This window comes from Balaenoptera borealis, assembly GCF_965194805.1.
Source record: "Balaenoptera borealis genome assembly, chromosome: 7".
Classification (NCBI taxonomy): domain Eukaryota; kingdom Metazoa; phylum Chordata; class Mammalia; order Artiodactyla; family Balaenopteridae; genus Balaenoptera; species Balaenoptera borealis.
Genome location: NC_138864.1, coordinates 122,942,792 through 122,965,134, shown reverse-complemented (window position 1 = coordinate 122,965,134; position 22,343 = coordinate 122,942,792). Strand labels below are relative to the sequence as shown.

The 22,343-nt window shown below is 43.8% G+C and overlaps 1 protein-coding gene across 4 annotated transcripts in view; it reads right to left on the bottom strand.

Moving 5' to 3' along the window:
- Nucleotides 1-22,343, bottom strand: part of CUL1 (cullin 1) — a 110,075-nt gene that overhangs the window by 9,068 nt on the left and 78,664 nt on the right. For all 4 annotated transcript variants that reach the window (XM_082400487.1, XM_082400488.1, XM_082400486.1 and 1 more), the window contains 9 exons: nucleotides 21,206-21,368; nucleotides 20,167-20,297; nucleotides 7,269-7,376; nucleotides 7,083-7,189; nucleotides 4,713-4,761; nucleotides 3,868-3,999; nucleotides 2,491-2,608; nucleotides 1,234-1,310; nucleotides 607-738 (listed from right to left, as the gene is read on the bottom strand). In XM_082400487.1, coding sequence (XP_082256613.1) covers nucleotides 607-738; nucleotides 1,234-1,310; nucleotides 2,491-2,608; nucleotides 3,868-3,999; nucleotides 4,713-4,761; nucleotides 7,083-7,189; nucleotides 7,269-7,376; nucleotides 20,167-20,297; nucleotides 21,206-21,368 — 1,017 coding nt within the window. The remainder of the gene's footprint in view (nucleotides 1-606; nucleotides 739-1,233; nucleotides 1,311-2,490; nucleotides 2,609-3,867; nucleotides 4,000-4,712; nucleotides 4,762-7,082; nucleotides 7,190-7,268; nucleotides 7,377-20,166; nucleotides 20,298-21,205; nucleotides 21,369-22,343) is intronic.

Sequence of the window (22,343 nt, the reverse complement as noted above, 5' to 3'; positions counted from 1 at the left end):
AGATGGATTCTTTAAGGGAAAAGACCTTAACTGAAATTTCGTCTCTGCTGCATATCAGCCAGGAGCCAGAGGAAGTCACTTAAATTTGCCCGATCCTCAGTTTCCCAGCTATAAAATGGAAACCTAAGTTACAGCTATTATCACACAGCACTCAGCACCGCAGTGAGCGCCAAGGGTTGTTGTTAATGCGAAACTGCCCCGTCACAGGGAAAGAGCTATTATCGTAATTAAATTCATGAAACTCCAGCTTTTCAAGCTACTGTCTGACCACTTAGTGTGTGTCAGGCAGGAGCTGTACCCAACACTTACTAAATACATGATTTCATTTATTTTTCACACCACACACAGAGTCAAAGCACTGACACGCGCCCGCCCTTTTGTGGAGGAGAAAAGTGAGGCTCAGTGTCATTAAGTAACTTCTCCCTTAGCCACAGAGAGTAAGAACTCAGCTCCTCTGACTCTTAAAATCCAAGCTGTTTAACCACGGTATTATTTTGCCAGAAGCTTAACTCCAGATTTTGTTGCGTGAATCACTACATTTCTGTAACTGGTCTTGTCTTCATTTACACTTAAAAAAAAAAATCCAAAATAAAAAGGTGATCTTACCTGCAAAGTGTATCTGTTTTTGAAGCAGTTTGTTACTAATTCTCCTTTTGACAGCTGATATAACCATGTCAATTTTCTGCCACTGTGACGGCTGGCATAAAACGCTGTGAATCGCTGGTAACTCCGTTCCAGCTGGATACAGAGGGGGAAGAGCATTTGTGGAATATAGATCTCACCATAATCTACAGTCAACATCTCTAAATAAAAAACACTGGTCTAAGCTTACAGGGCAAAATGCTTACATAACAGTAAAATACAAATATCAAGTGTTCACTCTCTTGCAAAAGCACGTTGATTTAAGCATTTGAAGGTACAATCAAAAAGTTTTTAGCTCCAGACAAGTAGGTATCATCATCACGATGTTCATCGCAAAACTGTTAGGTTCTACTTTCGAGAGTAAATGCCCATGTAAATGAACGCACTGCTGAGCTGGAACAGAGGTGGCCCACCTCTGGATCTCCTGCCCTGCCCAGCGCTCACGGCTGCCTTGGCACCGCCCGGTTTAATGCCACACGGCCGACCAGCAGGAACGTCTTCTGCAGACAGCACCTGTATAATGGTGGGGGCTGCCCCTTTTCACCTTTGCTCAACACTAAGGGAACGAACAGACGATAAAGTCCTCCTTACCTCCGACGGCAAGGCAAACGTACAAGACTGCTGAAAGGGCCACGATCCAGAGCTCAGAACTTGAATACTGAAGTCCACTGGGGGAGTGGGGAAGAATTCAGGAACACATTTAGTCAGCCTTATAAACTGAAAAGTGCCACCATTTCAGATAAACACGGATTGCTTTTTATTAAAAGCAAGCACACTGAATGAAAAGTCCTGCTTTAATATAAAACTAAGGGTTGAACACATTTAATTTCAATTAAATTGTTTTATTCAATTAATTTAGTAAAGGGAAGAAGAGCCAGAAATTCTCTCCTCCAAGGAGTGAGTTTTTCATTTCTCTTCTAACGCAGAATTATAACTTCGTGTGCCCGTCTGGCTGCACCTGCTTTAGTTTTCTGCCATGAATAACCTCAGCCCCCCTGAGGCACGCCTGAGGCCACCAGGCATGGATGGCATGAGAGCCCCAAACTCAAGACAACGAGAACCCCAAAGTAAACCGACTTCATTATGTTTTGTGTAGCACAGATTACTCTGTGTATAGCACACGGACTATATATATCTAACACACATACAATCTATACATTATAACAGTAATGGCATCATCGCAGATGGCTGACAACAAGTCCGCTGGCACAGCTGTCAAGTTTAACAATGAAATAGTGCTTTCAATTTGGGAAAAGTACAAACCTCGTTTTTCATTTAAAAAGATAAAATCACCGCATGATGCTGTCAGATCACCTGCCACCTCCTGCTGCAGGCAGCCCTCACAGCGGGAGCCCAGCGGGCCTCCACGAACGAGGCCGGGCACCCGCCCGTCCCGACCCGACCCCCAACGGCAATCGGAAGCCATGTCTGACTCTGTTATCTGTACAGCCAATTCAGTTTCTTATAATTAAAAAAACTGCTAGAATGGAATTAAACTAAGGTTAAGAAACATTCATTGAAACTTAAACTGCGCGTGGAGCCCCGAGACGGCAAACGCCTGGGGTGGGGCAGCGACGTCAGCCAGTAGAAGAGGCCGGGGCTCAGGACCTGGACGCAAGCCCCCCCACTGGCTCGGCCCTCCGGGCAAGGCCAACGCTTCCAAGGCTGTCACCTCCTGTCACCACACAAGTCATGAGGTGGGCAGTGCCTGTGGGAAGGACTTGCTTTTGCCTGTCCCTGGATTTCTGATACAGCTTCCACCATCTCTCTCACTAGCTGCTAGCTCACTAGCGCCACCTCCTCCGAGAACCCCGCCGGTAAAGGAAGCTCGGAGACCGGGGTACTCACGGTCCAGAGGCTCTGAATTCGTCAGGTGCTTTTTGAACTGCTCATTCAAATCTTTGCTTACACCAATGTCTTGAAACATCCGCTGAAGTTTAGAGGTGTACTCGAAACCACAAGCTTGCTGAAATGAACCCAGATAACTGCCTTATTAATTTCTATAGAAATATAAATGTATACAGGGAATCCGATGGGGCTCACAGTACGTGACAGACGCTTAACCGTATTACTAAAGCTAGTAACGTTTAACTGTATCTCAGGGTATAAACATGCACTGATTAAAATTCATGCACTATCAAAAATTATACAGTTATAAATGGAACGGTTACGTCTTTATACACACAGTAACTATCACGCAGGCCCAAAGAGCAAGGATTTCTGACACCATGGGAAACACCAAGATGACACAGTTTGCTATGTCTCTCATCCACTACCACAGACTGAACGGTGCCCCCACCCCAGTCCTGTGCTGATGGCATTTGGAAGTCGGGCCACAGAGAGATCATTAAGTTTAGAAAAGGTCATGAGGGCGGGCCTCCTCCACGTTGGGATTAGTGTGGTCGTGAGAAGAGACGGAGAGGTTGCCCCCGACCCCGCTCCCTGTCGTGTGAGGACGTGGCCGGCGGCCCCAGGCAAGCTGGGAAGAGAGCCCTCACCAGAAACTGAACTGGCGGGGACCTTGATCTTGGACTTCCCGGCAGCCTCCAGAACTCTGAGAATAAATTTCTCTTGTTCAAGCCACTCAGTCTATGGTATTTTGGTACAGCAGCCCGAGCTGAACAAGATACCCGTGGAACTATAACTTCGGGTCAAAGTGAAATATGCTATAAAACATATAGCAGCATTTGACAGGCTAGCAAGCACTGACACAAATGCAGGCTAAGTGCAGAGGCGGCTGAATAAAGAAATAAATACTCAACAGCAAACTAACACTGACGCTTTCTGTCCTCCTGCAGACACGGGGTTACTAATTGTTAACCAAGCCCAGAAAAAAACAAAACACCCCGCCCGCTCAAGGCCAACAGCACATGAGTATGGGACACGCCACGTGGAGCAATTCTTGGTGGCGGGGGCAGAGCTGAGGCCACAGGTGCAGGAGCAGGAGTGGGTGCTGGGCGTCGAGCAGGGCTCGGCTGGAACAGAAGGGCCCCCGGGTGTGTGTGCTGGGCAGGCGGGGGTGGTCGGGAGAGCACGTGAGCCCCGACGAGGGGAGACCTGGGCTCATCACAACCGTGGTGGGTTCTCGGTAGCGGAGCAGCAGAGCTCACACTGCACAGACTCCGTGTTATCACTGACTGATGGCTTTGCCCAACTGATAACCTGGAGAGACTACGAACTTTAATGACTGAAAACTGGAATTTTTCAGGAAAATATTACATTTACCTTTAACTTAGAGATCATGCTTGCTTCGGCATCATCACTTGCACTGTTCTGATGGACGAGCCTCTTGGCCAGCATCTTTGCATAGAACTTCTGAAACACGTCTTTGTCCTCTATATACTTGAAGACCACCATCTAGAAAGCCACCGCGAGAGCACACTTAATGCACTTACAATCTGTCACCAAACACAGGCCAGAAACCAACACATGTGCTTTGTCTTGCCCGGCCCTGTATGCCAACATTTATAATGACAAAAAATACTGTCCTGCTTCCCTGGTGGCGCAGTGGTTAAGAATCTGCCTGCCAATGCAGGAGACACGGGTTCGAGCTCTGGTCCGGGAAGATCCCACATGCCACGGAGCAACTAAGCCCGTGCACCACAACTATTGAGCCTGCGCTCTAGAGCCCGCGAGCCACAACTACTGAGCCTGTGCTCCGCAACAAGAGAAGCCACCACAATGAGAAGCCCATGCACCACAAGGAAGAGTAGCCCTCGTTCACCGCAACAAGAGAAAGTGCGTGTGCAGCAACGAAGACCCAACGCAGCCAAAAAATAAATTAATAAATTTAAAAAAAAATGTGAAAAAAAAAATACTGTCCTGTAATCTTTAAAGTAAATATTTTCATCAACCCCTTAAATCACATTAAGTTGGTCTACACTTAGTACTAATGAGGAAAGTACAAATGCTAAAATTAATGACTCAACATAGGGAGTAAAATCATAGATTCAAAATAAAATAAATGATTCTACTACTTTCCACATTCCAGATGGCTCATATAAATAACTTTAAAGCCACTTGTCAGAGAAAAGGTTACAACGTAATGACATAACTACCCAGCACCTTACCACTTGGTTGAGCGTGTCTTCTAGTTCTGCTTCTTCTGGGTTCTTGGAACTGAAAATTTTTAAAAGGCATAGTGTTTTAAAACAAATCAGCAAACATTTACTAAACAAGCACCACTTAGCCAAACTACCATATCAGATTGTGGTTCTGAACATTCAAATGCTCAGTTCTTTTCAGATTAACAGGTGGAAGAGGGAAAGTTAGCTTTCCTTACCTGTGGCAACTTGGCAATCTTATACTTTGTCTCTATTTCATAATCTATTCTCCCATATAATCATTTAGAATATCCACAATGAAACTGAACAGAAGATACTTGTTAAAAGTTTCCCAAAACATTCTGAACCAAGTTTTCCTTTAAGATAATCCATTTAAATGTAAGTAAATGAGCTTCATTTTTCTAATTGCCTTCTACAATACGCTTTAACTTTGAGGAAAAAAAAAAAAAGCCTTTTAATGGCCTAATAATTAAAGACAATGAAAGGGGTTTTAAAACCACTTCTCAAGTGTTGCCGCCTTGCGTTTGTCATTATGTCTACAAAATAGATGCTTGTCCTTTAACAACTGATTCATTCACTCTATTCTAGGAGCAAATATTAATTGAAAGGTGATTTCAGGGTAAATCAAAATTTAAAGCTTTTATCCCAAGAGTCCTTTATAAACAAGACCCCTATAAATTCATATAAAATGATCCAACCACCAGACGGGCTCCTATTTAAGAACAGTTGGCTCCGAAGGTCCATTCTTCTCTCTCTTTTTCTCACTGAGAGGTCAGGGCTGTGTCTCTCCTGAAAGAGGTGAATTCAGTGCCCGCTGGAGTCTAGTCACTGACACGCGCTCATTAAAGCAGCACTTTTAGAACTATCCGCCGTTCTGCCTGCTTCAGCAGCCTTAACTAAAGAATCATCTATCAAGAGACTTGATGAGACCATTTCTAAAAAGACAATGGCTAAAAAAGAAGCTATGTATTCTGCCAAACAAACTGGAGTTCTATGAGTACCTACATATTTAAGATATTGAAAACTTTCATTTTATAGAGCCTAAAAAATGAAATCAGGTCAGAAGAGGCATCCCAATTTAAAGTCCATTTTCACTCCTGAAATGAATACATTAGTGGATCTGACTAGAATTGCTAAATTATACATTAGACAAGCATTGTGATAAGTAGGGGGAAAAAAATCAAATACTCAATTTGCACTGGGCCTTGGGCAAATCACTTACCGGCAAAGTTAAAAGAGATAGCTACTGCCCTTACCAAATGTCTTCTCATGTCAATCAAGAAGACCACACAGTTGTTCATACAGTTCTCAGTTCATAAAGTCAACTACATTGGATTTGCTACTGTTGAGCCATCCTTGCATTCATTCCTAGAAAGCTATTCTATGTTCTGAACAGTTATTCTTTAGTTCGCTGATAAATTTAGTTTGCTAACATTTTACTTAAGATTCCCACAACTCTCTTTTAAGTGAGACTTGTTTGTAGTCTTTTTCCTGGTAGTGTAGGTGTTCTCAGTCTTTTTTGTAATGGGATTATACGAGCCTTTGAGAGCTGCTTAAAATACAATTTATTAATATTAAACCAATATAACTGGGGGGCACGGAAAACTACTGCAAAATCTGTTGGTGTGATATTTGGAATAGGAAAATAAGCCTTGAGCATTTCTAAACTGAAAAAAGCTACTCCTCAGTGAAAGAGATGCTGATGAAAACCAAAACAAACACACAAAAAATTAAGTGAGAACTTCAAAAAACACAACACAGAGAAGAAAACCGTATTAGGTTATGTTGCCTCTAGTGCTTAATACACATACATTGATTAGGAAAAATACCAGTTGAGAAATAAGATGGTTAAAATATAAAGACTATGAAACAGCAATAAAACAAACTCATTAAATGAAGATAAATGTTAAAAGTACGCAGACTGATGAAAGCACTATAGTATGTGGACAGTCTTCTGTTTTAAAAAGCAGCCAGTGGGAGCTACTGCAGATTTTCAACTGGAAAAAAATTAATCAAGGCCAGCAAAAAAGAGCAAGTAGGGAGTGAAGAGAAATGGTGACTTTCTGCTGTAACCTCCACCCTCGTCACCACCAGCTGGACCTGCCCAGTGGAGCCCATTTAGCTAAAGGGTCATGCGCACACCGCCTGCCGTTATAGACATGAGTGATGTAAGAAAAACACGAACTGGGCACAGCACACACAACATGAAGTGCCTTTTAGGAAGACAAAGAAGGTGTATTAGGTTTACAGTATTTTCTCAAAAGGTACAAAAATTACAATTTAACATACGTAAAATGTAATATAAATTTTAACTCCTCATCTAGAGGCTGAGATTTTAAACAGGTTTACTAAGAAAAAGCACAAAGTCACTAGTACCTCTTCTTCAACAAGGAGTCACAGTATCGAGCCAGCAGCTCGGGGGATTTACTGGATGACTGAGCCATTTTGGTGACCGCGTTGTTGTTTATGAAGCGACCGCAAGCCTGCAGATGACAGGAGACACCGTCAGAGGCCAGTGCGCCAGCCACTGTCCCCAGGAGAGCCGCGGGCCAGCGCACCCACCTTGTCCAGCGCCGCCACGAACCCAGCATCGTTGTTGAACGCTGACATCACCAGGGCGTTGTATTTTTTGTGAACGTCCAGCACTGTCTGCACGTACATTTTGGGGTCCTTGGGCAGAGGGAAAAACAGACACACAAGTTGGTTTCCGGGGACTAAATTGCACACTAACATGCTACTAGAAAACATTCCAAAAGGTCTGGATACTTCTTCAAAGATGTTAACAAGTAAGGATCAAGAAACAGTTTTCATTCCATCATCAAAACACATAGGACATGATGTTTATAGATATAATAAAAGAAAATATATTCTCTGCACTCGAAATTAAATACTGACTTCAAGCTATATGAAAAACAGTGATTGTTCAAATTATTTGAAAACTCAAAGGGATCACAGAAAATAAACTTTCAAAGTGATAGCTTTACTTTGCCAATTTTTGTTGTTAACAATTCAACTTCTAGACTTCGTTTTGGCTGGGGAAACCCGTCTATCAGTTATTTAGAACTTAGCTGGGCAGGCAATGCAAGGATAACATAGCTTTTAGGTCCTAGGAAGTGTGGATGAGGGGCCGGGGTGGGTCAGACGTGGCAGCAAGGGTGAGACTAGTACATCCGGGAAAATCAGAAGACCCACGTGGACAAACAGAGAGAACTGAGACGGGAAAGGCCAGGGCCTGGGAGACAGGCAGAGCACTGTGGGATCGGCCGGGTAGCCCAGTGGGAGTCTCTGGACAAAGGAACAACGGGATGGAAATGAAATGTGAAAGTCAGCCACAGGAGCGGCTTCCGGAGCGATACAGAAGGAACACAGGAAGGGGGGCGCCAAAGGAGACAGTCCTGGGTAATCAGAAAGCAGAGGCTGACGCTGAGCCCGCAGAGGGCTGCCACTGCCCTGCCGCGAGGCCAGTGCCGTTCGCATCCCCTTCTCACAGACGGAGAAACAAAGTCACAGGCAACGACCCGGCCAAGGGCCTAAGCGGCGGCAGTCAGGCCTGGACACGGGCAGCCTGACTCCTGAGAGCCTTTGAGAAGGAAAGGGCCCGGGTGAGAGGTCGGGAAGGCAGGCTGAGCCCGCGCGGTACGCGGTGCGGGCACGGCGGCCAGCACGTCACAAACGCAAGGCCTGGTGCGGGGGCCTTAAATGGTTTGCCAGCGTCTCCAAATTCCTGACAGGTGTTTCTCCTCGGGATTCAGGAACGAGAAACCGGAACTCCCCCAATTCTAGTTATTCTGCATTTTTGTGACACTTGACTTGTTTTAAAATAATAATGAGTAACCATTAAGAGTAAATCATTTTTCTGTGATAGACAGGGTTATACTAAGAGTTTCAGACGTTTTCTGTTAAAGATGTAATAAACATGCCAGGATTATTATTATTACGAACAAATGATAACAAGATTATCATTTCAATGACATGTAAAGTGGCCTCTACCTGATAGACATTCGATAAAACATTAAAAGGGAATTTAACACAAAATAATTGCCAAATAAAAATCACTTAAAATACTGAAAGCCAATGCCGCGTACATTTAATGTTTAAAAATTATCTATCTTAAAACTTAGAACACACACAGCATTAACTGCTCCATCAGAGAATCCGGCTCTTGGTTTCATGACAACTATTCCGGGTGTAGAAGAATTTCTTGCATTCTGTATTAATGGTCTTACTCACAAGACTGCACCCAAAAGCATCTCTCAGTTGGCACACAGCATACTTCATATAAGCTCATTTCTTTTTTCTAACAATGAAAATATTGTCCGCTTGACTTAATTTTGGTTTTGCCACTGAAATTGATATTGCTTTTGCCAATTCAGATTGCTTTCTGATTTCATGTCAAATTATTTCACATCATTCAAATTATTTTTCTCTCTGCATTTGTTCTTTTAAAGTATTTACAAAGAACCTTAATCTCTAGCAAGTATTTACACACCGGAAAACGCCAGCAAACATCATCATGTAGTATTTGAATAAAGTAACATTAAAGGTTAACAGCATTACAAAGAATCGCATATCAAAACTGCCAAGTTAAGGACTTTATTTGCTTCTAAAACTTGCTATTTCTTGGAACACCACTCACAGGATTGATATAAAGTATATTATGTATGTAAACAGGTTAGTTTTCATTTTATTTGCAAGAATGACTCACCCTTAGCAGCAGAGAGGGACACATACACATTTATAACGGGGCATCACCTACAAGGAAGACGGACCCCCTGGACGGCACTGCTCCTCTGCCTCATCCTGGCGCCCAGAGACGACCTGAAACTTGGACTCCCCACGTCAGCACCCCTCCCCTTGCCCTGGACCATCATCAATGGAGTCCTCTGAATCAGGAAAGTCTCCACGGTGACCATTATGTTTGCAGGAGAACTACCAATGCTTTTCCCTGTTTTCTTGATTTCTTGACCAATTTTCCTCAGATTTAGGATTTGGAAAAACATAAATGTCCCCAAAAACGCCCAGCAGAATTCCCCATGGAAAGACAGCTCTTCCCTAAGGGAACAGAAGTCTTCAGACTCCAATTCCAGATCCTTTCTGCTATACGAGAAGACCCAGCCAGAAGCCTGGCTGGTGAGAAGCGAGAGTGTGAACGGAAGCCACCGAGGGAAGAGTGCGCTAAGGCACTGAGCCCTGGAGACTTGAATTTAGCATCTGAGATCCAGAGAGAAGCCACCTTGGAACCTGGCAAGGGCAGATGGAGACGGGAACACACAGGAATAACACAGAGGAGAGACTTTAAGGAAGGAGCAGTCAGCAGTGCCAAACAGAGAAAAGATGTTCAAAAGGTGAGTGATTTAGCAACCAGGAGGTAAATGATGGTCTCTTCAGAGGGCACCAGATTGCAGGGTTAGACAAACAACAGAGGTAAGGAGAGAGAAAAGATCAGCTGGATGAAATGCATGTTTTTTCAAGAACATGAAGACGTGAATTTCTGACGTTAAAAAAAAAAAGGAAAGCTCAGCTCGGTGCTCTGTGACGACCTAGATGGGTGGGATGGCGGGGGGAGCGGGATGAGGGAGGTCCAAGCGGGAGGGGATACAGGTATACATAGAGCTGATTCACTTCATTGTACAGCAGAAACTAACACAACATTGTAAAGCAATTATACGCCAATAAAAAAAAAATGTAGTCAGTAATTGGCGTGATTACTCAATAGTACACGAGAGCTCTCTGCATATAAGAAACAGGACACCTCTCAGGCTGGTCCCAGAGGGATCTCATCCAACTCCTACGTGATTGGTGTCTATTGCCAATGGCTGTCACATTCCTCTCCAGACCAGACCAGACGTCCCCACTCGGTTCACACAACCGGCCGCGGACGCCTGGAGGGATCCCCAAACTCTGTGTGTCAGAACCGGCCCGATCTCCTCCCTGGCCCTGCTGCTCTCTGGACCTCTCTCTTTCCACTTCTTTTGTTTCAACATGTTATTGTAGAAAAGAGTCAAACATATTCAAAATTACAAAGAACAGGAAAACCCACCCCACGTATTCATTGTCCAGCTTCAACAATTATCCAACACAAATCCTGCCCATTACAGAGTCTAATTACTTAATTCCTTCTGTGTCCCCCCATCACCAGCCCGTGTCATTTCCATCTGAACCACTCTAACAAACCTAACTGATATACTAGCAACTCTTCTTCCTTTTAATCCATTTTCTACATGGTAGCGATTTTGTAAAAAAACAAAACTCTGATCTTGTCAGTGTCCGGTTTTATGATAACCCTTCTCCTGGTTTCGTCTTGCTCTTAGGATTAAGGTGTATCATCAACCTGGCCTTCGAGGTCTCCCATGTGGCCAGCCCGGGCCCACCCTCGCAGGTTTACCTCGTGCCCTGTCCCCTCGTCCTGTCGTAGCAGACTTCTCGGTGGCCAGGACAGGTCTGCTCTGTCTAGGACCCCTACCTGCCCAGGCAGCTCCAACTCTTCTACTGGTCTCCACTATTTCCAGGGAACCTCCCTGAGCTTCCAGGACAGGCCAGGCTTTCCTCTTAACGCGAGCTCACCATCCCCGTGAGCTGTCGCCAAGGGCGGCCTCCCTCGCCGGGCATGAGCTCAAGGGGCTCACCAGACCGCGCCTGCCTTGCCTCTTGTACTTCGCCAACTCATTCCGAAACGGCCAAATCAGGAACAACCATAATCATAACTGAATTACTACCTTTTATCCCACGTTTCCACTAACAAGATAATTCTAAAAGCCCGTCTCACAGAGAGAAAACACACTTTAGGCGCCTGACATAACTTCCATCTTACCCTTAGTTAAAGCAGGGAGGCGCGTGAGGCCCGCCCAGAGGAGTGAGGCCAGTACCTCACGGGGAGCTGCTGCACATCACACAGGATTTCTCGGGGTCACCTGCGATCCTAAGGAATACTGTAGTTCTGCCTCAAGAGGATACGGGGGCCACAGCCTGGGGCCCCCACCTCACGCACGTGTATCACGCTCTCAGCCTGTGCGGCCTCCAGGGCCCCAGGCGGCACCCGGCCTCCTGTCCTCGCGGGGGGCAGGCGGAGGCAGCACGGGCCACCCGGGGCCTTGTTCCATGAGGCCGACGTCCCCACCTCGGGGCTGTGTCTCTTCAAGAAGGAAAGGGAAAGAAATGTGTCTCCATTGACAAGGACACACCACGCCATCACTCGGGGTCAGTGGAACTCTTCTTCCCCATAAGCATTAGCACGTCCCCTTTGGAGTCACATCATCTCCCAGCAAAACACAGAGAAGCAAGAGGTCCAGAAAAAGAACAATCCCACACCACCGACTACACTCTGCCGATTACGCGTGGGAGCTTTAACCCCAGCCCGGCTCCCCACCACTCAGCACTTTCTGAGGTGCCCCCCCCCCCGCCAGCCTATGTGCACTCAGGGTTTAAAAGTAATTTTGATATTAACTAATGAGCAAAAACCCCCAAAACCCAAACCAAAAAAACCAAATAGCCCCCCTCCCCAAACCGGGAGAGAAATGGGAGGCCTCAAATACCATTCAGTATTCTAAGTCTCACATTTTCTTTAAAAAAAAAAAAAAAAAAAAAAATTTAATTAATTAATTAATTAATTAATTTTTGGCTGCGTTGGGTCTTCGTTGCTGCACGCGGGCTTTCTCTAGTTGTGGCGAGCGGGGGCTTCTCTTCGTTGCTGTGCGCGGGCTTCTCCCTGCGGTGGCTTCTCTTGTTGCGGAGCACGGGCTCTAGGCATGAGGGCTTCAGTAGTTGTGGCTCGCGGGCTGTAGAGCGCACACTCAGTAGCTGTGGCGCACGGGCTTAGTTGCTCCGCGGCATGTGGGATCTTCCCGGAAAAGGGCTCGAACCCGTGTCCCCTGCATTGACAGGTGGATTCCTGCGCCACCAGGGAAGCCCTTTAATGGGCTTTTCTTACTCCATCACCTCAACTCTTTTGTTTAGATAAGCAGAAATCACTAGTTTTTCTGACTGAGAATGGTTTAAAGTTTAAAATATCAAGACAAACAAACTCAGCAACTGAACCAGCGCTCTCCATTCCCACCATTCCAACCTCTGTCCACCTGCTACTTTCTGCTTCAGTCATTTCTACTCATCGTATGAGCCTCAGAGCATAATGAACACATCTTTAATCTGATCATGACCTTCGGACTCTGATAAACTTTTACAAATCCCTGACCTGAGTTATGTGACCGTGTGGGCTCCCATTTTTGACCCTGGCCCCTCGTGCCCGCTCACCCTTACCTCGCCCTGAATCCCGGTGTGCCTGCAGTCAGCCCTTTGGTGTTGGTTACCCTGTAAATGCTGAGGCTCTAACTGACTAGATTTAGGTGCTGGGTGATCAAAGACAAAAATATTAAATCTTGAAAGTGGAACTAAGTTAGACTTGCCAAGAAAAACCGTGTCTTCTCTAAGTGAAAGAATGATGTTTCAGAAACAGGAGCAGCGTATACAGGAGGGAAGCGGGTGGGTGGGTGGCCAGAGAAGTTCACAGGTCGCATCGGATTGGCCTTGAACTGGGCAGGGGCCACTTCAGGACGTACCGATACGCAGCAAAGACGAAGCCAAAATTCAGTTTCATGTGGGGTATAAAGTCAGATTTGGGCAGGAAGAGGCTTCCACGATGGGTCTGCTTGTCAAAGGACTGGAGTTCTCCCTACAGCTGAAGGAGAGAAGGGTGTTTCCTGGATACACAAAGGATACAGTGAGTCTTCTCAGAGCCTGGTTGTCACAGACTAAAAATGGACATTTGTGTATTTTTTCCTTCAGAGAAAATGGCATCCTCTTCATCTCATGGCAAGACAGAAGATGAATTCACAAATTTAGCTGCGTGCTTTCTGAACCAATCTGCACTGTCACCAAGTATCAGTTCTTTATGTAATTAAAATTGTAACCTGCTCCCTCCTCTTTCTCCTTTCCCATATCGACTGCACCAAAACTAGTACATTTCTTTCGTTTTGCTTTTTCTTTTTTAAGTTTTATTATGGAAAAATTTCAACATATTCAAAATAAGAAATAGTAAAATCAGCTGCCATAATCCATCACCCAGCTTTGAGGGATAGCCTATAGCTGTGATAGTCTAGGATTTTCTTATCCTACCCTCTCCACACTCCTTAAAGATGCGATGGATATGTTTTCCACCTCCCTTGACCACACAAAGCTGGGTCACACTCCAAATGTAAGGTTTCCGAGCTAAAGTTTAGCTCTGCGTGGATAATCTTCTTCTATTACCACCCACAGAAAGGTTGAGTCAGGACTAAGTTATTTAAGCATTTTACTCCAGAAGAGAAAGGGAATCTTGGTTGTATAAATGAAACCCAAATCTGCCAGAAGCACCCAGCACTGTGTTACTCTGTTCGTTCTGGTGTAAGTTCACACACAAGTGAGTCCTCAATCCCAACTATGGAACTTTTTCGTAATTCTTTTTTGTAAGGGGTCCCAGACTCACCCCTTCGTCTTATACTGAAAAATATACTCGTCGGAGCTCCCCGATTTTACTGCCGCTTTTAAAACTCTCCGCTTTAACTGCTCCCTCTTACAAGCACTATCGCCCTGGCAGCCCTGGGCCGCTCCTGAACCGCCTCTCCGTCTCAGTACACCATTGCTTCCAAAGCTGCAAGTAAACATTCACAACTCTGTGCCCCAGTCTGGCTCTGCAGCCCAACCTCCCACTGTCAGATCAACAGCCCTGCTGGACATCGAAGCACCTACAAGCCCATTCTTGTTGGATTATATTTCAGTTCCAGTTAGACTGAGGTCACTAAATCAAGATACGGTTTCAAAGAGGACTTTGTGCTTATCTGTTGCCACTTCTGCCCTGAAGACAGAGTAATGAAACATTCTCTATACCTGATTTATGAAGCTTTCTTGGTAGGGAAGAACAATAGCACCCAGACTGCAGCAGAATCGTGTGTTAATTAAAAATTCAACACGGAACCAACTGCATCGTCAAGCATTCACCAGCAAGTACTTACAAGTCTGTATTGACTCTTTTCCTGAACTTTATTTTGCTATAAAATTGTGGTGTTAGGGGAACTTATAAAGCCATCCAATGACTTGATATAGTATTTACTTTGTATTTACATGGATGATTTTCCACATGGCTGGTGTTCTCTTTAGGATGGGCCATAAGGAAAGGTACTGTCAGTTCTGAATGCCGATAAAGTCATTCCTCTGAGCTATGGGCTCGTTCCCTAAGATCACTATGAATCAAGGAGTTGACTGTACTTCACAGTACTACCAACTGTCCTTTCCAGCAAGCTCTCTGTACTGATGGAAAACATCAGAGGCAAATTTGTAACCCACCTCTAATGAGAGACCAGACTTCACAGCACGCACTCTGAGTGCTATCTTACACTCGGCCTCCTTTGTGTTTCCAGCCCTTATTTTGCTACTCTGTTTCATTTATCCTATTGTCTTTTATGTACTGTGTAAGCCGCCCTGAGTCCTGCTGGCAACGGTGGAGTATAATTAAGACACAAGCAGACCGAGACCCTATTCTGTATGAGGCACAGGGCTGAGCTGAGGCCATGAAGATGGATAAAGCCATCCCTGGAGAAGACATTTACACAGACATCTAAGATATACGGAGTGTGAATGTCATGTAAATAGTCCAACATGCTGTTATTTCAAAGGGGTGATCGAGAAAGCCTTCATGGAAGAAATGGCATTTGAGGGTACTGAAAGATAAAGGTGTTTAACACATAGGAAAAAAAGAAGGAATATGTCTAAGCAGAGAGAAGAACCAGGAGGGTACAGCACGGCACACGTATGGAACTGGGAGTGTCTAAAAACGTTTCGATGATGGACATAATGAGGATGAAGAGTAAGGAGGATGGAACTGGAAAGGAGCCGGGGGCAGCAGCAGGTGGCCCTTACTCTTTGCCACCATGGTCATCGTCATTATCAACAATAACTACTTGCTGTATCAGACGCTAGTTCTAAAATTATAAAGAGTATCAAACCATAGTAAGGTGTCAGCTTTACTCTCAAGGGATTTATAATAGATGGAGTGACAAGAAACACAGAAGTTATACACAAATATAAAGTGGCATTTGGGAGATTTTTCTAAATGCCCTAATGGTTTAGGATGAGAATACAACCACTTGGGCGGGAATAGTTAGTGGAGAGCATTTCTTTTAGAAAGTGGGATTTGAGCTGGCCTTCAAAAGCGGGATAAAACGAGAAGGAAGGAAGGACCGCGTTACAGGCAGAGATGAGTATAAACAAGGACGTGTTCTGGGGGGAATGAGGACAGAACAGTTTCACTGGAAGATGAGGTCCATGATTAGAAGAGGATTTTGATTTAATATAATATGGAAGACTTAACATATTATTTTAGGGAAGAGGGGTTTTTTGTGCTTTATTTAAAGCAACGGATGAAGAACATGGAGTGAAACTGTCCATGCATCAAGGAGTATTTTTGGAAGACGGAACTGCTAAGCAAGATCAGGGATGAACAGGAATGGGAGAGATATGAGACCATCCAGAAACGAAGGGACGGGGCCCAGATGACAAGGGTCGCTTTGGGACTAGACAGGAAAAGCCTGGAGAGCCAAGGAAGGCCGCACGTCCCCACTCCACTGACTCAGCAGAGAGGACCGGGTGGTGGCAACGCACTGCTGGGGGCTGACGGGCTGGGAGGACCCCGCGGCCACGCCCACATTCAGGAGGCAACGACTCCACCTGAGAAGACTCAAGTTGCCAGGGGCAGAGGGTGAGGCCGCGTGGCACATACCCCACAGCAGCCGCCTCCGTGCTAAGGAACCAAGGAAGGAAGATGTGAGTTTTAAAACGGACCCCGCAATACAGTCACTAAAGCAGGCAGATGAGGTCACGGAGATCTGAGAAGACAAAGTGAGATCTGATGAGAAGACAAAGGTGAGGAGGCACCTCACACTGGAATTCTCGACAGCAGAGCCAGCGCAGGAAGGCCGTAAATGCTTGCTGGATGAACGAAAATGACTTCCGTGTTCTCTGCGGCATCTGTTGGTCCCCTGAGCTTTAACCCCAGCCGGCACCAGCAGCTGGTTGCTTTGGCAGACGGAACAGCTGAGAACCCAGCACGGGGCCGCCCCTCCGCGGGCTTCAATCTTTTTAAATGAACACCTGAAGGTGTGGGCTCTGCTTTCAAGATGCTCCCCCTCAAGACCTAAGTGGACCGGCCAACCTCCTCCTATATTTTAATACGGATTATTTTTCTTCTGTTACTACATTGCCAACAACTGAGCACACTCGTAGTGCTTTGGCCCGTCTACATAAGCACACGAGGTCTCTCAGTGTTGGACTCCTGACAGTCTGAAGGCAACGTGAAATGTGCTGATTTACCTTGCTGCTGCCCCACTGTCTCCTTTCAGTCCAGAGGCCACGCACGGGGGAACCTGCCTATGAAATAAACTTGCCTATTAAAAAAATTATCTGATCCTTTGTTCAGCTCTAAACCTGTTTAAAACCCATCCTTGAAGATTTCTTTGTGTTTCCAAAGTTCTACTGCTGCCCCGACGCAATATGCTAACGGTGCCTGCAGCGTGGCTAGGCGTGAGTGTCCTCAGTCGCGAGCATCTCTGGAAGGCTGGAGAGGACTCCTCCTCAAGCTGGACTCTCACGTCATGGTGGGTGGGATGGACCCACACTGATCTGCTTCAGCCTGAAGCCCCTGTACCCTGAGAGGAGCCCTGATCCCGAGCTGCGTTCCCCGGCCTGGGTGCGGGGCAGGTACAAGAAGCAGTGTGTCTAAAAACAGCACATGCGTTCAGGGTTTCAGCCACACTTCACGGGGGAAGACTGCCAGTTCCTCTTTGGGTAAAGAGAGGGGGACACCATGAGCGGGATTTCCCGGACCCTGGTTACCCAGGAACAGCCATTATTCTCAAATCTGTTTTAACTATGAAAAAAAAATGCCCTCAGAAAATTCTTAAGTAGATTTTGAAGTTTCTAACACAAAAATATTATTTGAATCACATTACAAATGTGAAACCTGTAATAATTTTAGCCTAGGCCACACTGATTAGCAGTAAAACTTGCTTTCTAGCCAAACTGATGGGATAAATGGAATCATAGGACTAGATAACTTTTCAGCCCTTAAAAAAAAATCATTTAAGCAGTGCCTTCTATGGCATTTAACAGATGAATTTAAATGATTCTCATATACTACGATTCAACTCAGTTAGGTGAAAAACTTTAAAAACTGTTTTGAAAGTAATTAAACCCCATTTAAGATTAGGTACGATAATTGTAATTTTTTACTGATTCAATCAATCTCCTTTTTCTGCCGCTTTTTTTTTTTTCAGCATTAATGGGTTTTGGAAAACCATCGTGGTTTGGGTTACAATACATCTTTTACGTTTACTACACATGTGATAAAAATGAATACCTACTTAAAATTATTTATGTTTTAGCAGCTGTATTTATTCTGTCTTACAATAAGCAGCTGCTGTGAGTCAGGCTAAGACCGGCTACATGTGCTCTCTCTGGAGCTTCTTCAAGTTTCCTGGCCTTTCACAACATTGGTGAGTAAAGGTAGCAGGTCCGACCCAGCCCGGGGAAGGTCGTAAAGAAATCCACGCGCCAGTCAGACTGCACCACGAACTTACGAGTCAACCGAAACTCCAGAGATGAGCCAATAAAATGGAAATCCAGGGAAAACTCCTTTTGCAGAAAATAGGAAAAGTATTTGTTTTCTTAAAGAAACTTTTCCTCACAAGAAAAACAATTTAAAAAACCAGTTTCATGAGTTCAATATAAAAACAGTTCCTATGGAAATAATAATTATAATGAATAACGTATTTTTAAAATGTTTGACTTTTGAAAGTTAAGGCAGATGCAATATAAATTTACCAAGTTATATATAATTATTCTTCATGGGGGAAAATCTTATTTTGGTGTTTAAATACATGTATATCAGTGGCTTACATCTAGGTAATAAAAATATTGTTTAAAAGCCTAATTTCCAATAAAATATAACTGCTGGTAAATACAGTTTATTTTTGCTGTCTACTGCTGACGGATGAAGTCTCTACTAATAGAGAAATAATTTTACTTAGAAGCTGAACTTGTGCTTTAACTGCCATGAAAAGGTCAACTTCAGATTCAAGACTCACTGACCAAGTCAATCAGGCAGCTGACTGTATCCAAAAGAAAGAGAAAATGGTACTTGAGAATTACAACGTGATTATTTCCCCATCTAGAACCTTACTTGGTTTGGAAAAGATTGACTTTAGAAGGAATATCCCATCATTCCTATGAAAACAAAAAAGCAAGTTATCCTACTGATTTTTAATCTAACTATATTCACCTACAACATGAGTCCCTAAGGCCAATCTCATATCTAACATTTAACAGTTTACATGAAAAAGCGAAACCTGCTTCATTTATCTGCTACTCTAATCCGTATCTGATGAAATAAGACTCGCCGCTTAACTCATTTGAAGGAAAGTCATTTAACTTGGCTCTGCTGCCACACAGCCAAACCGGGTTCTGAATTAACATCTGTGAAAACACCTTACGTTATTGAAAAGATATCTTCATCAGGTCACCCCTTTTGAATCTCAGGTACCTGCCTGTGTGTGTCAGGCCCTTTAAAGGTTGTTTATTACATTCTTCCCTCTAATACTTCATAGATGTGATAACAAGTGAGGCAGCAACCCCCATGATTAAAAGTGGAAAAGGGATCCCCCAAAGATAGCAGGAAAATAAAGACTTAAAAAAACATATTAAAGATAGTATTGTGGAAATAATTAACACCAAACACAATAAAATCAGAGATAAAAAGTTTTCTGATTCAGACCTAAGAACCAGCTGTGTGTTCTAGAAGCTTTTCTTCTCCAATAGTTGTCCCAAACACTATCAAAACTAAAGTTCACAATAGGGACAAAACTGAAGACAACTTACCTCTTAGAAACACATGATACTTCCCATGTAAAATTATCAAGTGAATTATAGATAACCCAGCAGAATATTCTTGTGCCTCCTGCAGTGGGGATGGGGGTGTGTATGAGAAATGCCATACATTTCAGGGCCTTTCCAGGGCAAACAGCCCTGTGAGCTTCAAGGGGAGGGCAGTACACAGACCGAATGAAGTTCCTGCAAGGGGCAGCCCGTGGCCCGTGGGTGCCAGAGCCAAGTCTCTAGGAGGCTTTAGCCTATTCTTTCTATGGAATAATCTTCTCTCTTCTAGTGCAAGGAATGTAATTTTGAGAAGACATAAAGGAAAAAAGAATATCAAGAAATTAAATCCTTAATGCCTAAAAAGTGCCAGAGAAGAGTTTATGAAGATGTTTACTAAATAAAGATGCTTGTGAACCTTCTATTTTAGAAAGCCAAAACAAGGTTCTCTACGAGACTCTAGTGAAAATCTTACCCCTTGGATTTGTAAGTGGAGACACGAGACACACCTGCAGTCCGTGCATGGGAATGGTTAGGCCCGACTGGCTTTCAGTTAAACAGTACTTACATTTAAAGCAGCTTCTCCACACTTTTCAATCGCTGCAAGACCCTGATTATGAATGTGTGTCTCCAGGAGTTTTTTCAATTCTCCCAGGCCATCCTGGATTCTAGATACAAGATTATACATGCGACCCAAATCTGAAAGAAGAAGGCACCACACCTTTATGCACAGAAACAAACTCTGCATATCCATTCCACTAAGTAAGTGCTTACAGAGGTGAAAGGGACACTGAAATAAAACCACCGTGTTTTTACACCTTAATAATCAAATGCACTTAACTGTAACCAATTACTTTATATTTAGCATATGCATATTTAGCTGAAAGTAACAATGAAGTCATGCTGTTATAAAAGCATATTCTCCCCCTTGCTAGGAGAAACTACTAATAGAGAAAGAAGACGATCGGGAACTACATCTGATGCTTCCTAAAATTTGAGATTGAGATATGATTTATGCCTGACAAATAGGCACTCAAGTATTATTTAAAAGAATGCATAAATTTAAGGAGTATTTATGAGTATCCATCTCAACTATACAAACAAATAAGTCACAAAAGGGTCCCCATATTCTTCACTTAATATATGTATGGCACATGGTTGATATATGAACACCAAAGAAAAATCCTGAATCCAAACACCATTCTTTTACTGAGCTCCTAAAATGTTCCAGTAAAACAAGGGAGGGGTAAAGGAAATACTTCTGCAAAATTATAGCCTTCTCATCTTAAAGAATTTTCAGAAGAAACATACGTGAGAAAAAAAAAAAAAAACCAGTGGTAGCATCATTTAATGCTAAGGTGTATGGAACAAGTTAGACTCCAAACCAAACTGAAAAGATGCTCTTCCCCCAAAGTCACACCCGAAACACACTGCAGAGGCCTGAAATCAACACACAAGGTACACACACGCGCACACACAATCTCACACGTGAATCTCTTAAAGAATGACCGGTGTTGGAAATGCTAACTCTGAGTCTAGAACTTCTCGCAATTTCAAAATCTCAGATCAAAATACATACCCTTGTGTTTTGAATCTCAGTGGCTCACCTTCATTTTTGTCGGCATCCAATAAATTCTGAAACTCCGTGTGGAAGATCTCCAAGTGCTTCTCGATGAGCACCTGCTCGCACTTCCTGGCTAGCTCGTCCTGGGTGCTCTCGTGAAGGTAGACCTGGACTCTCCGCTGCTCCTCCAGCAAACGAGCCTCCGCCTGTGGGAATGAACTCAAGTCAGAGGTTTGGGTTTGCTTTTGAAAAACTGCTAACAGAAATAACAGCAAATGAAACTCACAAACCTGCCCGAAGAAAAAAAGGGAGGGGAGGGCTTCTCTGATTTTAGGATGAATGCCAACTATAACTAACCAGTCACTGATGTGTCCCACGTCCTCTGTAACCTATGTTTTTGCTTCCAAGTCCTCTTTAAATGACTTTAATGAGGTTATCATGATTAACAGTCCAAATGTATTTACATCAATTTTCTTCCCACAGATACGTGGCGTTTCACGCCTTTTGGGGGTCATACCCCTGGCGACACTCTGAGAAACCTGTGGATTCTCCACTGCACACAGACACGGAGGGAAGAACCACGCCCTCTGACTGAGAGCTACTTGAGGTCAAGGGTCACATAAATACATTCCTTGAAACGACCACATGGAAAGAATCAGTAGTAATGAGACTTTAAAAAAATTTAAATATTATGGCCTTCTCTTGCCAATCATCTGAATATGCATCTCTGAAATCTACTGGATTATTTACTCAATTTCTTCCATCTCCCTTCAAGGAAGAGAGGAAAACAGGGATGCAATTTAAAAGAGTAGCAAAATTAGTAAAAGTCGGTATGTTTTACAACATATTACCAGAAATGTGTGGTGTAAAGTATCACCTAGGAACCACTAAGTTATCAAAGCAAGAAAGAAATTTCAATGATCTCGCATTATTCAGGTAATCTGAATAAAGAGTGAAAAACTATATCTTGTATTGTAAAAATGCCAATACTTCCCAGAATGATTTTTAAATTTGGCATAACTTTGGAGAAATCTAGAAAAATTCAAGGGGAAGAATAAACATCCAAGAGCCAAAAAAACATAAAATGAAAAAATGACTGGGCAGGCCTTGCACTGTCAAGAATTACTAATAGGACAATAGTTTCAACTGCAGAAATTTAAACCTTACTGCACATTCTAAAT